The sequence below is a fragment of the Micropterus dolomieu genome, linkage group LG17 (genome assembly GCF_021292245.1).
Source record: "Micropterus dolomieu isolate WLL.071019.BEF.003 ecotype Adirondacks linkage group LG17, ASM2129224v1, whole genome shotgun sequence".
NCBI classification, from domain to species: Eukaryota; Metazoa; Chordata; class Actinopteri; order Centrarchiformes; family Centrarchidae; genus Micropterus; species Micropterus dolomieu.
Genome location: NC_060166.1, coordinates 22,063,284 through 22,084,623, shown reverse-complemented (window position 1 = coordinate 22,084,623; position 21,340 = coordinate 22,063,284). Strand labels below are relative to the sequence as shown.

At 40.6% G+C, this 21,340-nt stretch overlaps 2 protein-coding genes across 4 annotated transcripts in view; one reads left to right on the top strand and one right to left on the bottom strand.

Annotated features, from left to right (window-relative positions):
- Window positions 1-13,084, top strand: part of cbl (Cbl proto-oncogene, E3 ubiquitin protein ligase) — a 44,525-nt gene extending 31,441 nt beyond the window's left edge. Inside the window, exons 6-16 of the mRNA XM_046073532.1 lie at window positions 849-986; window positions 1,760-1,847; window positions 2,768-2,899; window positions 3,077-3,295; window positions 4,066-4,197; window positions 4,923-5,342; window positions 6,700-6,788; window positions 6,967-7,167; window positions 7,283-7,371; window positions 7,807-8,049; window positions 9,776-13,084. Coding sequence (XP_045929488.1) covers window positions 849-986; window positions 1,760-1,847; window positions 2,768-2,899; window positions 3,077-3,295; window positions 4,066-4,197; window positions 4,923-5,342; window positions 6,700-6,788; window positions 6,967-7,167; window positions 7,283-7,371; window positions 7,807-8,049; window positions 9,776-10,068 — 2,044 coding nt within the window. The 3' untranslated portion in view covers window positions 10,069-13,084. The remainder of the gene's footprint in view (window positions 1-848; window positions 987-1,759; window positions 1,848-2,767; window positions 2,900-3,076; window positions 3,296-4,065; window positions 4,198-4,922; window positions 5,343-6,699; window positions 6,789-6,966; window positions 7,168-7,282; window positions 7,372-7,806; window positions 8,050-9,775) is intronic.
- A 958-nt stretch (window positions 13,085-14,042) lies between these two features.
- Window positions 14,043-21,340, bottom strand: part of mcamb (melanoma cell adhesion molecule b) — a 55,469-nt gene continuing 48,171 nt past the window's right edge. Inside the window, exons 14-18 of one of the 3 annotated variants that reach the window (XM_046073263.1) lie at window positions 19,811-19,873; window positions 18,785-18,820; window positions 18,183-18,306; window positions 16,595-16,706; window positions 14,043-16,445 (exon numbers count right to left, since the gene is read on the bottom strand). In XM_046073263.1, the coding sequence (XP_045929219.1) occupies window positions 16,443-16,445; window positions 16,595-16,706; window positions 18,183-18,306; window positions 18,785-18,820; window positions 19,811-19,873 (338 nt within the window). In that variant the 3' untranslated portion in view covers window positions 14,043-16,442. The remainder of the gene's footprint in view (window positions 16,446-16,594; window positions 16,707-18,182; window positions 18,307-18,784; window positions 18,821-19,810; window positions 19,874-21,340) is intronic. The other 2 variants (XM_046073261.1, XM_046073264.1) reach the window with 2 other exon arrangements.

Below are 21,340 nucleotides of genomic sequence, written 5' to 3'. Positions count from 1 at the left end.
CCACTAACCGTGTTTGGAGGAAGAAGAATGATGAGTACCATCCCAAGAACACCATCCCTACTGTGAAGCATGGGGGTGGTAGCATCATGCTTTGGGGGTGTTTTTCTGCACATGGGACAGGGCGACTGCACTGTATTAAGGAGAGGATGACCGGGGCCATGTATTGCGAGATTTTGGGGAACAACCTCCTTCCCTCAGTTAGAGCATTGAAGATGGGTCGAGGCTGGGTCTTCCAACATGACAATGACCCGAAGCACACAGCCAGGATAACCAAGGAGTGGCTCTGTAAGAAGCATATCAAGGTTCTGGCGTGGCCTAGCCAGTCTCCAGACGTAAACCCAATAGAGAATCTTTGGAGGGAGCTCAAACTCCGTGTTTCTCAGCGACAGCCCAGAAACCTGACTGATCTAGAGAAGATCTGTGTGGAGGAGTGGGCCAAAATCCCTCCTGCAGTGTGTGCAAACCTGGTGAAAAACTACAGGAAACGTTTGACCTCTGTAATTGCGAACAAAGGCTACTGTACCAAATATTAACATTGATTTTCTCAGGTGTTCAAATACTTATTTGCAGCTGTATCATACAAATAAATAGTTCAGAAATCACAATGTATGATATTTTGATTTTTTTTTTTTTTTTTTTTTTTTTTTTTTAGATTATGTCTCTCACAGTGGACATGCACCTACGATGACAATTTCAGACCCCTCCATGATTTCTAAGTGGGAGAACTTGCAAAATAGCAAGGTGTTCAAATACTTATTTTCCTCACTGTATATTTTCTTTTTTTTTTTTTTTTTACAAAGAGTGACACAACCCTACATGTCTTATTTCTCATGTCTCTCTCTCCTCAGTTACATCTTCCGACTGAGCTGTACACGGCTGGGCCAGTGGGCCATTGGCTACGTGACAGCAGATGGAAACATACTCCAGACCATTCCCCACAATAAACCCCTTTTCCAGGCCCTCATAGATGGCTTCAGGGAAGGATTGTAAGTCCACTGGCATTTTGGTTGGCACACTTATTTTCATCCGGACCTCTGCTCTGTGTCTGTGGCTGGGTCTCAGTCTTCATTTGATGCAGTTTTAATAAATTCTCTGTAAGTCAAGCTTCCTGACAAATGCAGAGCTACTCTTTTTCTGCCATTTCTCCTTTTCTGCCCACAAAGCATGCGTCTCTGTGTAAACTAGGCAGCTCTGCTTTGCATCCCACCATTCAATCTGCCCTTCAGCTCTAAACCAACCAGCCATATCATATTGCCTTTTCCCATCATTCCAGTGTTATCATAACCAGAATAGGACTGTTGGTTTCTAATGTGCAGCTCACTCAGTGGTTTAGCTGGCTCCCGTGAAACTCATTTTTTCACGCCAGCGTTGATTCCTTTGTTTAATGAAAGCTACAGTTGGCCTGTCCCAACCTGTAATCAAAACCTGACTTTAAATGGGGAAAGCCTATACAGTACATCACCTGCATCTACAAAACATTTATTAAAAGGTAACTAAAGCGGCTGACCCATTTGTAAAACTGTCTCGTACTGTACATGCATTTACTCGGTGTTATTAAAACACGTTGCCAGATTGTATGAATAGTCTGAACAGATGTTTTCATTACTGCAGCCTGTTCGATGTACATGAAGTATAATCATACTAACTAATGATTATGATGACTTTTAAATGAAAAAGCCTGTCAAGATACTAGAGGATACTTTGTGGGCAGCCCTGTGTGTACCTTTTTTTTAATTTTGATGTGCCTCTGTATCTCCAGCTATTTATTTCCTGATGGCCGGACCCAAAACCCAGACCTGACAGGACTGTGTGAGCCTTCTCCTCAAGACCACATCAAAGTCACACAGGTCAGAGCAGCGTGCCTGTTATACTGCATCCTCTTTGGTATCTTATACATTCTTGCTGGTCTTTGGCGTTTTATTTTAAAGGTCAAAAGCCTTTTTTTTGGTGGACACATAGATCAGTAAATATCTAAGTTGAAAAAACAATGCTGCAGTGCATGATCAGAAGGAAGCAGAAGTAGAAGACATGATAAAACACTACACAGGAACTGCGTTAGTCAAGGTTAAGTAGCTGAATAACTGAAACATTCTGTCTGACATTTATTCACAAGTACGGTAAACTGAAAGTAAAATAAGTACAATAAACTGAATAAATAACAGGTATTTTTAAGTACAATAAACCTGAATAAATAACAGGTATTTTTAAGTATCAGTAAATGGATATTTTGGCTTTAATGTTGAGTCATCTTTAAAGATTGTAATTGTTAAGTTCACTTCAAAAATGGTGTGTTGCCCAAGTAAAATGTCAAACACTGCGTTGAAAATGGCTATAAGTTAAGTGTAAATAAAGTTGCATAGTGCATTGAAGAGTTATAGTTTTATAGTTTAAGCATGCTTCCTTAACTGTTAAAGGAAATGTCCTACAGTATTTCATCCTTTTATCACATTAAAGGACGCAACACGTTAAATGAGCAAGTTACAAAACTGTAAATTGTGAAATATTGTTAAAGAATACCCATCCTGGTGTATCCTTATCGGTCTCTATCTTGTCGGACTTAGAGATCGTCTCACGGTTTTGTTAAGGTGTTTATGACCAGACTCATTTTGCTTAAGCACAGGACTGAAACTAAAAATACGCCCCCTCATTTTAACTTGGCTCCAGATCGTTCTAGGCTCTTTTTTCGAAATGATCTCAGGTGGTGTCAGGACCGTATGATGTTACTCTGCACTGAAAGCTCATAGTTTTCTCATTTTGTCCCCCTCAGGAGCAATATGAGCTGTACTGTGAGATGGGCTCCACTTTCCAGCTGTGTAAGATCTGTGCCGAGAATGACAAGGATGTGAAGATTGAGCCCTGTGGTCATCTCATGTGCACCTCCTGTCTCACAGCCTGGCAGGTACGAGAGTGGGTGGATGGAAGGGCTTTGTGTGGGTTGGTTGCTCCAAGTTAAGTGTCATAACTCATAGCTGTTGAGAGGAGAACTCACTGTTCTAGTGCTGTTCTCTGGAGATGTAACAGACATAAAAGCACATAACCTCCTTTCATCTCTGCGTGTTTTCTACCTTTGTTACAGGAATCCGAGGGTCAGGGAACGGGATGTCCCTTCTGTCGCTGTGAGATTAAGGGTACAGAGCCCATCGTGGTGGATCCTTTTGACCCCAAGGACAACAGCGGGGGCTCCTGCAGAGGCTCATACGGGGCTGAGGGGGCTCCATCACCCAGCTATGACGACGACGATGACGACAGACTTGAAGACCCCCACCTCATGATGAGCAAACTTGCCTGCACAAAGGTGAGATTGTGGAAAAAGTTATCTCCGTTTGCTCAAAGTTTGTAGTCATGATACTGGGCAAGCAGTTCTGTTTTTTTCCAAGACAAGCTATTGAGGCACTTGGCTTCGTAGGCTTAACGCCCTGGGTTCCTACTGTCCTCTTCTGTTTTTCTGAGAGATCCATCTCTGTGCAGATGAAACACTCCCTGCCTTGCCCTTTCTTTACTTTTTGAGCTTGAAGCTCCTGGCTCATATCTCAAGTCTTTCATCTCCATCTTTCATGGTGCCAAGGTAGCAGCTTTTTTTTGTGGCTCTCAGTATTTGATATGTGGGGCATTCTATCCTCCATCTTTTATGTGCCTCAGAGAAACTCTGTGTGCATTAGTCTGCTTATTGAGTAGGTGAATACCTGAGATCACACACACTTTGATGTGGTCCTTGGATTTTCTTCGGCTTTGATTGCTGACCCGGCCTTCTTTCTCGTCTTTGACCATTTCTTTAAATGTTCGCTGTGAAGTACTTGGCTGTGCTTCATAGATATTTAGCATTAATTTGTGTTCTGTTTTGTGTTGAAACAAAACGAGTCTTGGATCTATTTTTTCTCTTATTTTTTTTGAGTAAACTGTTCACAGCACTGATGTGCCTACATCAAAGGAAACAAGGTGGCTGGAATTTGACAGAAGTTGGATTGGCATCAGTGTAGCATGAAAGTTGCCATTAGACAAAACCTCATTGTGTTCAAATGTAGCTGATCAGATGTGACAGATGTTTTGCTCTTGTGTGGGATCCAGGTGGAGCGCCCACCCTCACCCATGTCCATGGCCCCTCAGTCCTCCCTTCCCCCTGTGCCACCCAGACTTGACTTGCTACCACACAGACCTCCCAACCCTCCAGGCGCCTCCAGCCCCGGGGTCACCGCTAAGGTAACTGAACACACACAACAAAAGAGTTAACCCTTTGTTTTGGCAAGATATTCAAATAAAATGAGTTTCCAGTTTATGTCATAGCCTACATATCAACAGCTAAATAGTTCTGTCATAGATGAGGAGACATTGATGTTTATTTTGGTGTAGATTGTCATTTTAAATGCGAGCTCTATTACTTCCCTCGTTTGTTGTAACATAAAAACCATGTAGGTGTTGCCCCAAAATTTAGTTGCTTCACTTTTTTAGTACCTTTAGCCAAACTATTCAAACATTGTGCATTATGCAGCTTATTCATAACTTGATTTTATGGTGCATCCTAAACTAAAATTTAAGAATAACACTGGTAATTCTATTGCAACCCAGCTTTGTTATTGAAAGTATGTTTACTCCTATCGCCCCTTGACGCAAGTAAGGTGTTGAAACACCAGCCACCATGATAAGCATATTTTATGTTACGCATGTAATGCATTAGCGTGCATTTCTTTACCACACACATGCATATTACCACATATTTCTGCTTAAATGTAGATAAATGGGAACTTTAGATAGAAGCTGGAATTGTCTGCAGATGATAAACATGGTGCTTTTCATCAAATCATATTGTTGTTTATTATGGAGAATGCATCTAAATGGAAGATAAAAGCACTGAGTTTTCTTTGATTTAGCATCAATATTGTATGTAGTCTAAATGAGCTCCCTCCATCTCCATTTCTCCCCTCCAGGCAGCATCTCATCACAAAGACAAGCCTCTCCCCCTCCCCCCAGCACTGAGGGATCTCCCCCCTCCTCCTCCTCCAGACCGTCCCCACACAGCCGGGGCAGCCCCCGATGGACGGCTACCTAGGCGGCCCTTACCCTGCACTCCTGGGGAGCCCCCTCGTGATAAGCTCCCTCCTACACCCCCAAACCGGCCCCTGGCTGACTGGAACTCTCGGCCCGTTCCCAAGGCCCCCAGCTCCTCTTCCTCATCCTCCTCCTCATCTTCCTCATCCACCCAGGTCTCCACTCTGGGAGGAGACATTCGAGCAGGTGTCAGGGAACTCTCCAACCGTCACTCCCTCCCCTTGGCGCTGCCCTCCGCTCTGGACACACGCTCGGACTCACAGAAGAACAACGGCTCCCTCAGTCTGGACCACCAGCTGGTCAGAGGAACCACAAAACACCACACACTAAACTACCATTTGGTTTGATGTGAATTCATTGGCTACGATCACAAGCACACAGCATTTTAGTAGTAATTGTCCCAAGTAAGAGAACTGGAAAAACAAATGTGGCACCACCTTGTAATAATCCAGCATACTGTACAGTATATGTGGGTTAGAGCAAGTGTGGGTTTTTAGCTCAGTCACTCACAACATACACACTTACAGGAGGGAAATTAAATTAATGGTGTTTTCATTACCTTGATTGATATATGTAAAATCCATGTTGTTGACATGGGTTTGACCCTGATGTCTCAATGGTGTTACATTTGGTGTGTTTTGGGGGGGAAACTGAATATTTGCTTTCTTGCAGAGAGTTAAAGCGTTAAATCCAAAGATATAGCCAGCAGCAGTTGGTTTAGCTTAGCATAATGACTGGAAACAGCTAGGCTGGCTCTTTCTAACGCTAACAAAATCCACCTACCAGCACTTCTTAAAGCTCACTGATTAACGGTACAGCACTGATGGCAAGCCCGGCACATTATCAGCACGAGGACACGTAGTCCGTTAAAAAAAGTATTTCTTCATCGCCTTAATCTTAAAAGTAATTTCTGCCCCGCTGCTGTCATGATAGTGTAATGTTACACCAGGTGTATCGGACCTCTTGTCATCTAATGTTTGGCCATTTCATATTTTCTGTTTATTTAACGGCCGCGTATGAGCGAGAAAACAGCTGAATCTAACATTACAGACAATCTGTGACTATCTGCAATCATTTCAGTTGTTTTCTTTGCCCCACACTGATGCAGAAATACATTTGATTATCATACTGCATTACTCAATATTGAAATAAATCCATGTCAGGAACATTTAAAGTAAAGTAGACTAATTCATTTCTGTTATTGTTATTATCACAACACATCAGGAAAGTGGAAATTGGATTCATTTTAAGATATGCTACTCTTGTCATTATATTAATGTGCTTCATCAGGATCATTGAATAAAACATTGATTTATTGATTAGACATGTTTTTGATATTTATTTTGGATAAATTGATAGGTTAATCTAGTAATAGGCAACTTTTTTTCTTTAGAATACACAATTAGTCGTTAGATTAATCAAGTAATTGTAAAAATAATCGTTAGATTAATCGACTTGAAAAATAATCGTTATGTACAGCCCTAGTACAGACATGACAGCATCATCAATCGTCTTATCTAACTCTCAGGAAGAAACCGACTTAGCATTTTTCCTTAAATGCCAAACTATGCCTTTTTAAATGTGAAAAATTTTTGGTTCCTAGATTTTGATTGTGAAAATATTCTTCTGAGATTTCCGCTTGTGCTTCCTTTCCAGAATTTTACAGCAGTGGCTGCTCAAGATTATGACAACCCCAAAGTCAAGCCCTCATCCTCAGCCAATGCCATCTATTCTATGGCAATTAGGTACGGTGTACTGGCACTACGACTGACGTTGTTTTTGCTCACTTGCATATCACAAAGGCCATACAATGCATATTTTAGGAAGCTTGTTTCCTCCCGCAACACCTTTTTTAGTGTTTTTATTTCATAAATCCATATTTACAGTTGAAGTTTAAGTATTCTTGCGGTTGTTCGTTCCCAGACCTTCTGCAGCCCTGAGGCCGGTGACAGGAGAGGAGGCACATGACAGTGAGGAAGAGTCAGAGTACATGATCCCCTCCTCTCGCCCTGTCCTACCCCCCATCACGGCACCACCTGTAGGGGAGATCCAACCAGTCCCGAGGCCTCCTCAGCCTCTATCTTCACTCCAGACACAGACCCAAGCCCCTGCACTCAACTCCCGGTATTCAAAACACTCCATGAATCCACGTCCAGCATCACACCAGGATAAAATGACTTTCAGATTGGAGTACTTTGTCTGTTTATCGTTGTATTATTGTTGTTTTTTGTTGTTGTAGGATGACACTGTCTGAACTGGAGGATGGACCTCAAATGTATGAAGACATGTACAACATCCAGGCCAGGTCCCAACAAGCCAGAGATTCAGGTATTTTGATTGGCCGTTCGTTATACGTACGTGGATCAGGTGGACAAGGACAGCTTACATGTGGAGCACGAGTCACTTTCTGTCTACAACCGTGCAAAGATGTGTTGTTTCTGCTTTAAAATGAACCGTTGTTGGAAAAAATGTCACTCTTAACCAGTGAATCTGAATTTCTGAATCTTTGTTTGGCTCCAAAAAAGGATCCCCACAATCTGTAAAAAAAATAAAAAATACATTATGCACTTACTCTCTGTGTTGGCATGAATGTAAATAAAATTTTTCGTTATAGTTGTGACTCATCTGAAGCTGTTTCAGAGGATATAATTATCTTTGTATATGAATGAAACCAGGCATATGCTAAATCTGTATATAACTTTACGTAGCTCTCTGTCTATTAAATACAGTACTGCTAATACACTGTTTTCAATCCTCTCCCAGATTATTCAGAGTTGCCCCCTCTGGCAATGACCAATGGTCCCAGAGACCATGCGGACGAGGACAGGGAAGAGGAGGAAAACGGCTATGACTTCCCCAAACCCCGGCTGCCAATGCCTAGTGCCCGACGGACCCTTTCAGAACTGGGGGGGTCGTCTTCCTCGTCTTCATCTTCCTCATCAAGTTCATCCTCCACAGCTGCTTTCAGCCGCCTTTCTCTAGATTCGGACGCTGGAGCTGCAGCACGTAAGTGTTCCTGTCTCTTAATAATTAATGTAATTTCAGTGATTATGATAAATACAGCCTGTCGTAATTACATTTATTTTTTGTAATGTAAATGAACTGTAAAACAAATGCCCCAAATTATTGAGTAATTAACTTTTTTTTACTGTAATGTAAATTCATCCAAGGTTATGGGTCAGTTTTTTTGTTTTTTGCCTTAACTTGCACATGGCTATCTAAAGTGGGGTCCAGGGACCCCCAAGGGTTCTTGAGGTGGTTCCAGAGGGTCCTCAGCAATCTATAAGTAGCACAGTGACAGAATTTCTGACTATTTTGGTCATGGGTTTCATACACTGTAATAAAGCATCTAAAAGCAAAAATCCTATCAGATGGGGTTCCGTGGTCTAATTTGTGTTAGTTTAGGGATCCCTGATGTGGAAAAAGTTTGAGAACCACTGATCTAAAGCTCTGCCTCTGGCTGTCAGAAAGAATGTAATCAAAATGAAACTACTTAAAAGGCTAGATACCATTAGGGCAAGTAGGAAATAATTTACTTATTTGCGTGAACTGACCCTTGAAGATCTTTATTAAGAGACTTGGCACATACACTGGTGGCATGAAAGGAAAATGGTGCATCTGTTGGAGGTAAAAATGTAGAACAGCAGCCTCTTTGTTCCGCTCCTTCCTGGCCAAAAAAGCAATTATAGTGCTGATGAATCAATATCTTGAGGTAGCACAAGAGTCGTGTGACCTGGAGTGCAGCCTGAAAAGTCGACTAAAGTGTTTTGCTGCTACCTGGTATGAGGCCAGACGTAACACAGATTTTCCACAAACTCTTTGAAGTTGGTGTTAGGTTCAAATTTAAACTTTGATAGATTTCTGTGAATCGATTTCAGTACATCATTTGCTCCAGCGTGTGCAATCACAGTGTGCAAAGAAGGGTAAAGACCAACAATTATAGAGCGCTGTTCAGTCACATCAGTGACCTTTTTTAAAACCAGAAAAAAAAGGGAAGTGATGCCTCCAGGATGTTGGAATGACCATGATGATCATATCATCATAATCTCATATTGACCACGAAGATGTCACAGACATCCACTAATGCAACTAATGAAGCATTAGTGGCCTTAGCAAACCTGTCACATTTTGTAGACAAAGGTAGAAAAGCAGGTGCAGGAGGAACGGACTGGGGGGTGGGCTGGAGCAGAACATCCAAAGGATTTTGGTAGAGACACTAACTGTTCAACGGTGCTAATATGAAACCTTTTGGTGGTGAAAGCCACAGTGAGAGTGCTCAACATTTTTTAGCTGTTCCTTAATGAGACAGGCTTTTTATTTCTCCGAGTAATCTCCTTGTCTCTGCAATGAGCTGACATTTACTTCCTACAATGATTGCATAGTATTCAACTAAAGACCTAAATCTTTGTATCTGAGGGCCAATTAAGTAGCTCTCAGACAAGCTGACAAGCTTTCAGATCATAATTAGAGTGCTTTATTAAAGGTTGCTGCAGTAGAAAGGTCAACCAGTTCACCATATATACAGTATGATTAAAAAAACGTAGCTTACCTCAGACAAATTAGATCTAAATTATTTCCAGAAAACTCGTCATTCACATTAACCTATGTTGACCTTTTAATGTATTTAAAATGAATTTATGTTGTTTCAGAGTTAACCAAAACTTAAAACTACAGTTTTCCAGAACGTTTTACTTTAAAGGCATATAAACTCTCTCTCTCTCCATTTCTTCAGTCTTCTCAGAGCCGGTGGAAGCACCAGAGAGACCTCCGAAGCCCCTCCCCAGACGAATCAACTCAGAGCGACGACCCAGCCCCATCCCGCCCATCCCTGCTCCACCCAGTGGAGCAATAGGAGGAGAAGCCAACCCTCAAATCAGTAGCGAGATAGAGGACCTAATGAGTCAGGGATACTCTTACCAGGACATCCAGAAAGCACTGATGATTGCACAGAACAATATCGAAATGGCCAAGAACATCCTACGCGAGTTTGTCTCCATTCCCTCCACTGCGCATGTTCTTACATAGCACACTCCTCGTGCCTCTCTCTACATGTTTGCTCTCTCGCCCTAGCTTGGCCCAGCCTGGTTGGGTTGAGGTTGGCGCAGCCCAGCCCAAAGCCCATTGCCTGCAGCACTACCTCCGGTGCTGGCTGACGCCCAACGCTCCTGTGGATTTTTAACTGGCTGTTCCTCCGGCGAGCTCACAGCATCTCTGGGACTCCGCGCCCTGCACTCCATGCGCTTTCAACAGTGTCTGGCCGCCTTTAAACTGCTACAGTGGGCGTATTTTGTTTTCAAGGACATCGCAGTGGGACTGACTAAGCACATGTGGAACAATGACGGGACGCCACATGGCGCAAGACCTTTGTAGAAATCTTGGGAAAACTCTTCATATTTCATGTTGAAGCCTCTTGCTGAAAATGTAACCAACACCTCACAAATAAAACTAAAAATGTATGTCTATATGAAAATTTAATATATGAGTAAATATATATTAAATGTGTGTAATATATACAGTACGTGCATATACAGTATGTTTAAAAAAAACAAAAAAAACAAAAAAAAAACTTTCAGCTTTGAGGGTTGCTGTTGGTACAAGCTATATGGGTAGACGGGGACCAGATTAAAGTCGGGGTTTGGTCCTTTTCTGGCAGACTGAGGGATGTTACAGTGTGGAGAAACACATGAGGAAGAGTTGGGGTGTCTTCCTCTCTAAGAAGTGTTGGTCAGCAGCAGCTTAGAAGACGCGCAGTAGAGCTTTTTCACAATGAATTCAATCTGTTATGGCCTTTTAGATTAACAACGTTACTTTGGTACCTTTTCTGTTTTTTTTTTTTTAGAAAAACATGCTTGTTTTGTCGTGTTGTAATTTTCAAAGTAGCATGACGATGGTTTCAGGTCTCAACTGTTGTCTGGCAGTGTGTTTCACTCTCTATATGTGAGTGTGTTTCTGTATGTGAGTGTGTGTGTGTGCGCGTGTCTGCCGGACCTACTCATGACCTGCTCTTCATTGAACCCCTGTTCCTGTACAACATGAATGTGGAATTACAGTCAGTATACTTAGACTTGTGCTCTGTAAACGTACTACTGCTCTAACTCATACGACGGGGCCTAGTGTAGATGTAGAGCCTGGCAGCGAGATTATTAGAGGACGTGCTAAAGTCGACGACCTTGCAGTACCAGACAGGCTTGTGTGTGTGTGCGTGTGTGAGATCCATGGTGGCTGACACGTTTTCGTCTAATTTCAGTGGCTGCCTGGTTTGAATTTTTGTCTCTAGATCAGCCCAGTGTTATGAAACAAAAAAATATAGTCATTGTTTTACTTTGGTAATATATTATTGTAATATGATCATAAATGTTATTATAATTCATTCAGAAGTGCTTCACTGCTGCTACTATTGTTAGTGCTAAACAATTACGCCTTAAATGTACATTTGTGAATATTGTGTTTAACAGTCATCCATTTCTTTAAAGTGACAGTATCATCCGTTTCTCCAGTCCGTAATGTAGCATACTTGAAAGTACAAGTGGCTTGTGAGCCTCTCAAGCTTTTTAATATATATATTGTCTATGATTCTAAACAGGTAGACTCTGGATAGCAACAGTAATGAAGCAAACAAAATTCCTTTCATTATGACATCATTTTGTAATAGAATCAGGCTTCTCTTTCACATGAATTTCCTTTCTCACTCTACTGAAAGGGGAGTGGGCTCTGAGGCTTTTTAGAAAAGTAGGCTCATGGGTTTGCTGGCCCAGCCCCAAGTCTACATTAAAATCAGTATTTGGGCCAACTGTAAGAACTAACTCAGGAATAATGTTTATATAAACATGTGGCGTTCACCCTGGCTGTCAAAAACCAGAGGGGACTCATTGTCAGAGACAGCATTTCACCAACCGTCTGTTCATCCAGGTGACATGTAGCCAAAAGTATCCGCTTAATGAAGTCACACAAGTAGCCTCTTACCTTCTTTTTTTTATTTGTCACATTATAACTTGCACATTTTTCGTATTATTTCCAATGTTCACAGGACTAGAGACAGCAGCTTCATTTCCAGGTACTATGAATGAACAAGATAAATAAATGCAAGGAGCTTTTAGGTACATTGACTTGAACCTCTCTCAGCATATGAAGAAGAATGTGGTTGGGTTTTTTGGGGGGGTGTAAATCATGTCAATAGCTCATCAGCCCTAGCTTACTCTGGGTAATGCTGTCTGTTGACTGGAAGCCATCTCCTTGCTGTCTGGCCATCCTCTAGTTCTTGTTTTCTTCTTTTCCAAGTTGCCTTGAGAAACTTCTTGAATGATAGGTAATGGACGTGGAGTTCCCCAGTCCTCAATACTGTACCAATGTTTCGTTGATGTTTCGAGGACAGCATGTCATTGTCGTGTATCATCTACCTTTTTTTGAATTTTTGTTCACACAGTTTACCAATTTGTGCTTCAATACTGTCACTCTAAAGAAAAGCAAATTGTATAGAGTTAGTCATATGAAAAGAAAAAATTGCTGTTTTATTTCATTTTGCATTCCTGTATATGTATTTTGTTCCAAAGGTTTTGTTTACTTATGTGAGTAATTCTGTGAGCAGTGCCATATGTTTAGAGATCCTCACCATGTTTAGAAGAAGGCATTGTGTGTTTTTGACGGGAGTTTGTAGGTATTGACCTGCACCTGAAGGCGAGATTGTGCATTACGGCTTGTATTATTCTGTCCTTTTTGCCTCGTCAGCCGCATCAGGCCTCATCTGTGAGGAGTGAGAGGTCTCTGCCTCCTTTTGTTTGTCTTTCTTACCTGAAAGATTAACTAGGCCTCAGATCAGTGCTCAAACTCGGAGATGCTGGAACCTGTTTACCAGCTCCTGTTACCCCTCAGTCCCTGCGTTGGGGTACTTAAACTTTCTGCCAGAAGAGGGAGCTGCTGTTCCATGTAGCCGCGTTGCTTCTTGTCAGTAAAAGGCATTCATTAACTTTTTTGATGGTTTTTAAAGCTCATATCACTTTGGAAGTATGCACAGTGCTGTTAATAAAATGATAAGTAAAAGCCATTACGTGTCTCATTACAGTTAAAAAGGTTTTAAACATGAGCCATTTGTGATTCTATCATCTGCTACACTTACTGAACATTGAATTCATCTAGTCATTATACTGTAGTCCTGACAGGTGTAAAATTATACACTTTTCAGATACTTTGCATTTTGAAGTACTGAGATTTTTGCACAGAATTAACAATTGAAAAGAAGTTTTACAACTATGCAAAAGTTTAAATGGAGCATTGAGTTGTGGTATTGATCCATTTCATAGCAGACATTTTGACTTGTCAAAGCAGGAAAAGCACAGGTGTTACTAATAACATTAATGATGACTGCATTCCATTTAGGTGAACCGGTTCCAGGGCACACATTTAATGGAACAGAGCTTATTACTCACAGCTGTGCTTTTTCTGCTATGACAAGTCAAATTGTCTGCTGTGAAAAGTTGGTATTGAAGTTAATGCCAAAGAGAAACTGAATAGGATTAGAAATGAACTCTCAGGAGATTTGAAGATGGTGCTTAACAATACAGTTCAGTATATATTCAGAAAACGATAGAATTCTGCAGAAAAAGGGAGCAGGTCAAGAAGTCTACCAAGTGGTGACGACTGCAGACCGGTTCAATACTTCAGTGCTATTTCTGTTTATATTTTGTAGCCAACAGCCTCGAAAGTTCAGTAATGCATTTGGTAACTGCATTAAAAAAACAAAACATGATTTGACTGTAGTGGATCAAATCAGCATCATATCTGAGCCATTTTTAAAACTCTTATGTAACTTAATAGATCCTTCTGTGTACCAACAGACTGCATGTTACTATGACAGGATAGGTAAGTTACAGGCCTGTTAAACAATAATAATATATAATAAATAAAAAAAATAATACAGTAGCTCTTTCTGGTGAAACCTACCAGGAAATGACTTCACTACCTAAACATCTTCATTGGCAGCTAATTGTCTAACTTAACACACATTTTCATTTTAACAGTCAGTCTTTATTTGGTATGCTTTTCAAAAACTACAAACAATAAATTTGTTGGTAAATTGATTTGAACGTCATCAGTGACATTAATTTTACAACTCCAAGGCATTTTACAGATTTCAAACATCCAAAACCATTTAACAGTGGTAGTTCTTATAAACAGCAGGAAAAAAAACAGAGGGTAGGATGATACCTGCACATACGTGAGCACAGAGCGTCCTGACAGTTGATTGTCTACAAACTTTGCATATGTGGAGTCTCAGTCATTACGCCCTTGTCAGTAGTCATATACTTTAGTTGCCATGTCACTAGTCATCATGTCTGAGGGGGATTCTGTCTCTCTCTCTCGTATCAGATTATTTCAAGTTTCAGTCAACACATGAATTAATTTATTCACTGAACAGAAACGTGTCTTTTCCTTATGAGGGCAACTTCATGCCATGAACCAATTATCTGTTCTGCCCTCATCCTTCCTCTCAGACAAATAAAAATAGCTTCAGAAAAACGTTTCTTTTACATACAGTCACATTAAACAAAACAACTGTTTCACATTAGAGAAACACAACTGCATGAAGAACAGAAATCAGTGCACTGGACATTAAATATAAACATAACTAACAATACAAAATATGGCCTTTGCTGATATTTCTCTAGGCTTTGATTGAATTTCTAAGGCATTTGTAATTTTTTTAACTTGGCTGTTGGTAATAGAATCAAACACACAAAATAGCAAAACCAGACTGAAGGAAAGAAACAAAGTGAAGAGAACTGCAATTATTGTTAACCCTTCTATGTCAAATGCTGAACAGATTATTCGCCTGTATCGCATAAATATCTTTTAATACACACAAACTGTCGAGTGTAAAGTAAAGTGTTAGCTGCAGAGAAGGAAAAACGTGAAGGATGCGTGATTAAATGACCTACAAGGCAACATTTTTGGTGTGGCTGTAACTGGCTGTGGGGGGGAAGAGTTGTTTCTTCCCCAAAGATTTCAGTGTACAGACTTTAGCACAACAGGAAACACATAAAAATTTTTTATATAAAAACAAGACCTCTACCTAAGCACTAGTGATGTGCGGATCGATACTAAAGAATCGATATTTCTGATACCAACGTTTCCTGCTCTAGGATCGATACTCATAAAAGGATCAATATCTAAACGTCATTTGGAGTGAATGTGTGTTTTATCATAAGTATCTTATTGTCACCAGGATGGTCTAATTATATTCGGTTGATAGGAACTACTTCTCCTTCCGCCTGTCAAAGTCATGCTTGCGCTACGGCTCTGTGACGGAGCTTCTTTGAAGTGAGCCGCTGCAGCCCTTTACATTTCCCGAGATTGAATACTGACTATGGCTGGCTGTAAAAGCAGTCACGTCTGGATGTATTTTAGCTGTGAAGGTAATGATGCAATGACGCTGTGTGTGATGTGTGTGCAAAGACAGTCAAATACTTTGGCAACACCGCAAACTTTGATCAAGTAACAACAATATGATGATGTTATGAAGCGGCAGTTCTGACCAGGATATTTTTATTATTATTAAAGAATGTGACCGTAGTTTGAAGACTTATTATGCAGCTATTATTTGGAATTGGTAAGCCTACAGCCTACTCTTTATTTCCCTCATAAATACAGAAACAGGAGGGGGAAGGTCACATTAAACTAGAAATAAAATGTCAAAAGTATTTGTATCGGCAATACCGGCCTGGGTATTACTTGGTGTTGGACCCTATAGGAATTGAGTGGTATCGCACATCACTACTAAGCACTTCTTGCTCTCCATAAATGGCAACCAAACAAAATAAAGCACTATCTGGCCATTTATTTTTGTTATTTTTCTATGGTGTTATTTTAAATAAAGAAATATATACATAGATATAATATGTACACTTGATAAAGAGCTGTTTCAGGCTGCTCTTCAGTGATTGCTTTGCCTGAGGTGATTCTTAGTCGGGTATAAAAACAGTCCCTGGTCACTGTTGTGCTCTAATTATTGATCTACAGACAATCAGCAGTATACAAGGCTCATGGTAATGACAACTTTGGGCTAAGGATAGTCCTCCCGGATTTGAAGGTGGAAGATGTATTAGCAGAGTTACGTCACGGAGCGCTCAAATCACTTCCCATTAAAGCTCAAGTTGCATTCCAACAGAAACGTGCTGGGATGAGAAAGACAGTAAGCAAAAGCTGCAGCTTGGAATAATTTGAGTCTCGGTCATCCATCATGATATTAATTGACGGACGACTGAGCTTTTCCGTGATGTAACTCTGGGATGAGGAGCTGTGGTGGAAGCTTGAAAGGCATCAATAGGTCTGAGCCTGAGAACGCATAACAGGAGTAGCTGAGCGGTCACCTCCTCACTTCTGCAGTTCCAGGTACTTGCCGCCCTTTACTCCAGAGTGCAAACACAGACATTAACACACAGGGAAGAACAAAAAAAGGAGGGAGAGAAGTGGGGTGGAGGATGTGTAAACATGTTAATGGTGTCAACAGATCAGAAGAAAAACAGCATCATCTTTCAGCTAAACAGTAGATATCTACCTGGTCGCTGGGAGTTTGCTTTTCCCCGTTGACCCCGAGGAGCACGGCCTCCTCCGTGTTGTCGCTCTTCATCTCCACCACAATGTTATCCTTGCCGGACTTCTCTTTGGTCCTGCAAGACCAGACAACTCATTAAAGCCAGGAGCATACATATTGCAACAGACTGTTCTTCTTTCCAAACATAACCCTGATGATTCATTAATTGTTTGTTTTGATTGACTTTTTGGCCATGTGGGGGCAGAGGAAATGATTTGTGATTCAGCAGACACGATCCAATTTAAGTTCAACATTTGCTCTCCTTTTAGCTCTATACTTGGTCTCCACTCCCTCCTGAGGGAAATATCTGGCTCTTTAGCTGCAAAATGTTCCACTATGTTGGCGATATTTAGGGATCCAAGCAGCAAAGCTGCTGGAGCCCTATTGTTTTTGTTCTCATTTGATAATGATTGCTCAAAGTGGGTGTGGCTTATTACAAGAAATGTCAATTTCTAGACATTTCTCATTCTCAATCTTCAAAAAATCTAACAAAGTCACCTGTACGTCCTGGAGAGCTGAATTTTTTTCAGCAAATCCACTGATATGTGACAAACGTTTGTCTCACTGCAACCTATGGTCCACTCAGAAGTCAGTCATTAATACAATTAACATCTATATCTCCACAATTCTTAGTTCAAATGCTACCAAAATCGACAGACATTCTCTAGATGGCCGATATCAAGTGTTACAAGAGAGTTTTAAAATCGGCCAAACGGTGAGTCTGCAGTGAGTCTGTACTGTATAGTATCTTGCTATACAGTATGCACAACATTATATTTATGTTATTATAATTACATGGTCACAACTACGAGCAGTGCTTTTCACATAACACCACTGTTAATATAAAAATACTGATTGCAGCAGCTTTAGCCATGTGTGTTTGATATCCACACTACAGTGTTGCTTGTGATTATGTTGTGATTGATGATTAAATTCTTATTTTTAAGTAGTTGTGTTGTTGTGTATTTTTATTTTAGTTCTGATATCTGCAAAGAAGACTTTCTTGAAACCAACAGAACATAAATGTTGCCCAGTTGTCTGCTGTCACATCGAACATCTCAGCTGACACCTAACATTTACATAACATTCACATGTTTCACAGACGTCTCAAATGAAGTATGTACGGTGATTAACAGCCTATGACAATTACCAGTCGCCTGTGTAGCTGTGTACTCTACAAGGGAAATACTTATATTAACTTGATATCATCTAAGGTGACTATTTGTTGGAAGAAAGATAAAAACATGTTTTCTGATTGAATTGACCACACAAATCTTTATAAATCATCTCCAGTTCTGATTACGATGGACAAATAATTTTCAAGAAAGTGAAGTTTGTATATATGTAAATTTAAAAAGTGAACATTGGTCTTACTCCACCACTCTTTAACTGGCCTTCTTTCAAATCATTTCATTCTGTCACCAAAAGCTAATGAGTCTATTTAGTTACTAGGAGGATGAAGTACATTTTTATGATATCTGATTCAACTGATTCTGGGTCTAAAGGGATTAAGACATCAGATCTTTACCCTCCAACACCATACACTACTTACAGGTCTTGCTTGCCGGATCGGCCACAGATCTTGCCCTTTTTGTAGAGGAAGTAGAGCACACTCCCCAAGATGGCCAGCAGCAGGATGCAGATGATGAGGACCGCAATGATAACACCACTGCCCTCTGGTGGGGAAGAAGCACAAGAACAACCACAGAATTAGCCATTTTAATAGGATTATGAATGAGATGACGGCAAATGGCAGTAATAGTCAGATACAGGCTGGCATCAGGCAGGCTGTGCAGCAATCCAGTGTGTAGGTACAGCAGATAGAGTTTTACTGTGCGACTAAAGACAGTGCAGCACTAGCTTCATTCAGGTGATGATTCAGGCTAAACCTGGCAACCTAAAGAAAAGAAGGCGCAAATTAAATCAGGAGTTTAGCAGGAGCAGTGTGCTCATACAACAGCATGACAACATGCACAGAAGAAGGTGAAAATTAACAGTTCAATGATGGTTTGTTCATCAGGAGAGAAGAAAGGGGGGGCGTGATGAATGCTGGTAGGTGAGCGAGGGCGATGCTGTGGAGGAGAAGTGAAAGGAAGCTTTTTGCCTTTGAGGTAGAGAGGTGAGAGAGAGTCTTCAGCAGCGTAACACACAAACCTTTTTTGATTTTCTTTGGTGGGATAGCTGCTTTTCCTTTGAGAAAAACCACATGAGCAGAATTATTAGGGGTGGCTGGATGTATTAAATAACTCAATATTAGTCGGCCTGACACACCCACAAACACATACAGGCAGTTGAAACCTGCAGCAGAGGCCTGAACTGAATACAGTACATGTTTAATTTGTAAAGATCTTATCTATGATTTGAAGCTAAACATCTACCCTGATAGTCCAACTGAGATCGGTAGCACACAACAGTCGTGTCCCTGTTTAATCTAATTTACCCAGCACTTTGCCAGAAACAACAACCCAGAACAGTTTTCCTCTGAGGGGCTGGAAATTTCCTGGCATGACGTACAAATGAGCAGGGAGGCAGGATGAGAGAGAAAGCACAAGGCAGTACCCGTAATGGGAGTCAGGAGACTCGCTCTGAGTGCATTTAAAGCATCAGCTGCTTTCTAGAGTCACACTGATGCATGTGTGCGTTTGTGGTGTACTGTGTGTCTATCTGTACACCATAGTGCGAACAGGGACGCAACACTCACTCCTTAAAAACACTGCTGTATGCAGAAGGTAAACCTCATTTAATTGATTACCTTTCTGGGATAGAAAACCACCTCAGGTTTTTATTTTCACAAAATTTGTAAAACTCATTAAAATACCACATATAAGTAAATAAAGTTTAATTACATAATAAATAACAATTAAATAAGAGCTGTGCCAACAAATTAGTCAGTAAGACACCTCATGCCAGACTGGTAATTGCTGCAGCCTTGAGGTGCTTCTAGTTTTCCTTTCTTGCTCTCATTCTTTCTGTCTGACTCACAGAAAAATGGCACAACCAGACCGTGAATGAAAGGAAGTCTGAAACCACCTGAACATGCAGATAATAACTTTTACTTGACAAGTAAAGAATCACTCTAGTTCTCTGTCAAGTCCTTTTCATGGGACTGCCATTGATCTATTAATTTTCTAAAAATTTTCGTGACATGAGTGGTAGCGAGGTAGATGACTGTGGTCTTACCTGTGGAAGAGGAAATGGTAGTGGTAGTACTAGTGCTGAAGGCTGGTGTGGTGGTGTCAATAACTGAAAACAGGTGGAAGCATAGAAGGGAGGACATTCAAAATACAAAAAAGCCCATTAACAAGATACATAACATCAGAGACCCTAGCTCAAGACCAACTAAGGAATGATACAACAGTTCCTTATCTCTCTTGATTTACCACCTACTGGAGAAAAGCAAAACAATATTCTTACAGCCCCTATAAGCATTCGAAGTATGTAAGGCCATATCCAGACTTAAGGCAGATAAATCACCTGAAAGTGTAGTCTTAAGGAGGGTAGACTGCCACCCTCATGGAATCAGGCAATCATTTCTGTACTTCCCAAAAGAGGGAAAAGACACAGACTACTATAGCAATCCATCACTATTCTCGATGTGGACTTTAAGATATATACGTCCAACCAGCCTGTCCTCCCTCCTTTTTGCTCTATATATTGAGCCTTTAGCACAGGCTATATATATATATTCACATTAAAGGACAGAAAAAAAATCTGATCAGTTTGTTTGCGGCAGTCCCAAACCTTATCCACCGGATGAACCTCATAAATATATAGAGATAATTCAAGATACAAAAGAAATCTCAACAAAACACAGATTTTGTGACCTTTAAATTATATCCCTTCCCAAGAAATTGTGAAAACTTACCAGTGGAAATGAACTCAAAAAACATAAAATATCTGGGTGTAATTCCAATGTCAAAGTCTACCTTGACATTAGACTTAAGCTCAACAACTGAAGTTATGAAAATGAAAATATTCCCTAGGCTGTATGTTTTTCAGTCCCTCCCTGTTAAGATCCCCATAGAAAGGTTTAAAACCTGGGACGAGATTATCTCCAGGTTCATTTGAAACAGTAAAAAAACAAGAATAAAATATTGCACACTACAACTGGCTGAAGAGGAGAGGGGATGGCACTCCCAAAGCTAGAAGACCATTATCCGGTAGCACAACTCGGGCCACTAATTAAGTGGTGTGACAAGAAATATAATATAACGTGTGGAAGGAGATTGGGAAGAGGGTGGTTAACACCCAGACTGAATCCCTAGCTGTTAACATTACATTAATAAAAACACTATAAGATGGAATAGATCCAATAACCACACATTCGCTGAATATCTGGACTGATTTCATTTAAAAGGTATAAACTAGAAAAAGAAGTGAGCTGGTTTGCTACATTTAAACCAAGTTTGTCTGACCTGACTTATAAAAACTGGGAGATAAGCGGATTACTGCAGTGTGCACACTACTGAAGACATTCATTCCACACACACTGATATATTTCAAGTGTTCATTCCTTTTAATTTTGATGATTATAACTGACAACTAATGAAAACCCCAAAATCAATATCTCAGAAAATTAGAATATTGTGAAAAGGTTCAATATTGAAGACACCTGGTGCCACACTCTAATAAGCTAATTAACTCAAAACACCTGCAAAGGCCTTTAAATGGTCTCTCAGTCTAGTTCCGTAGGCTACACAATCATGGGGA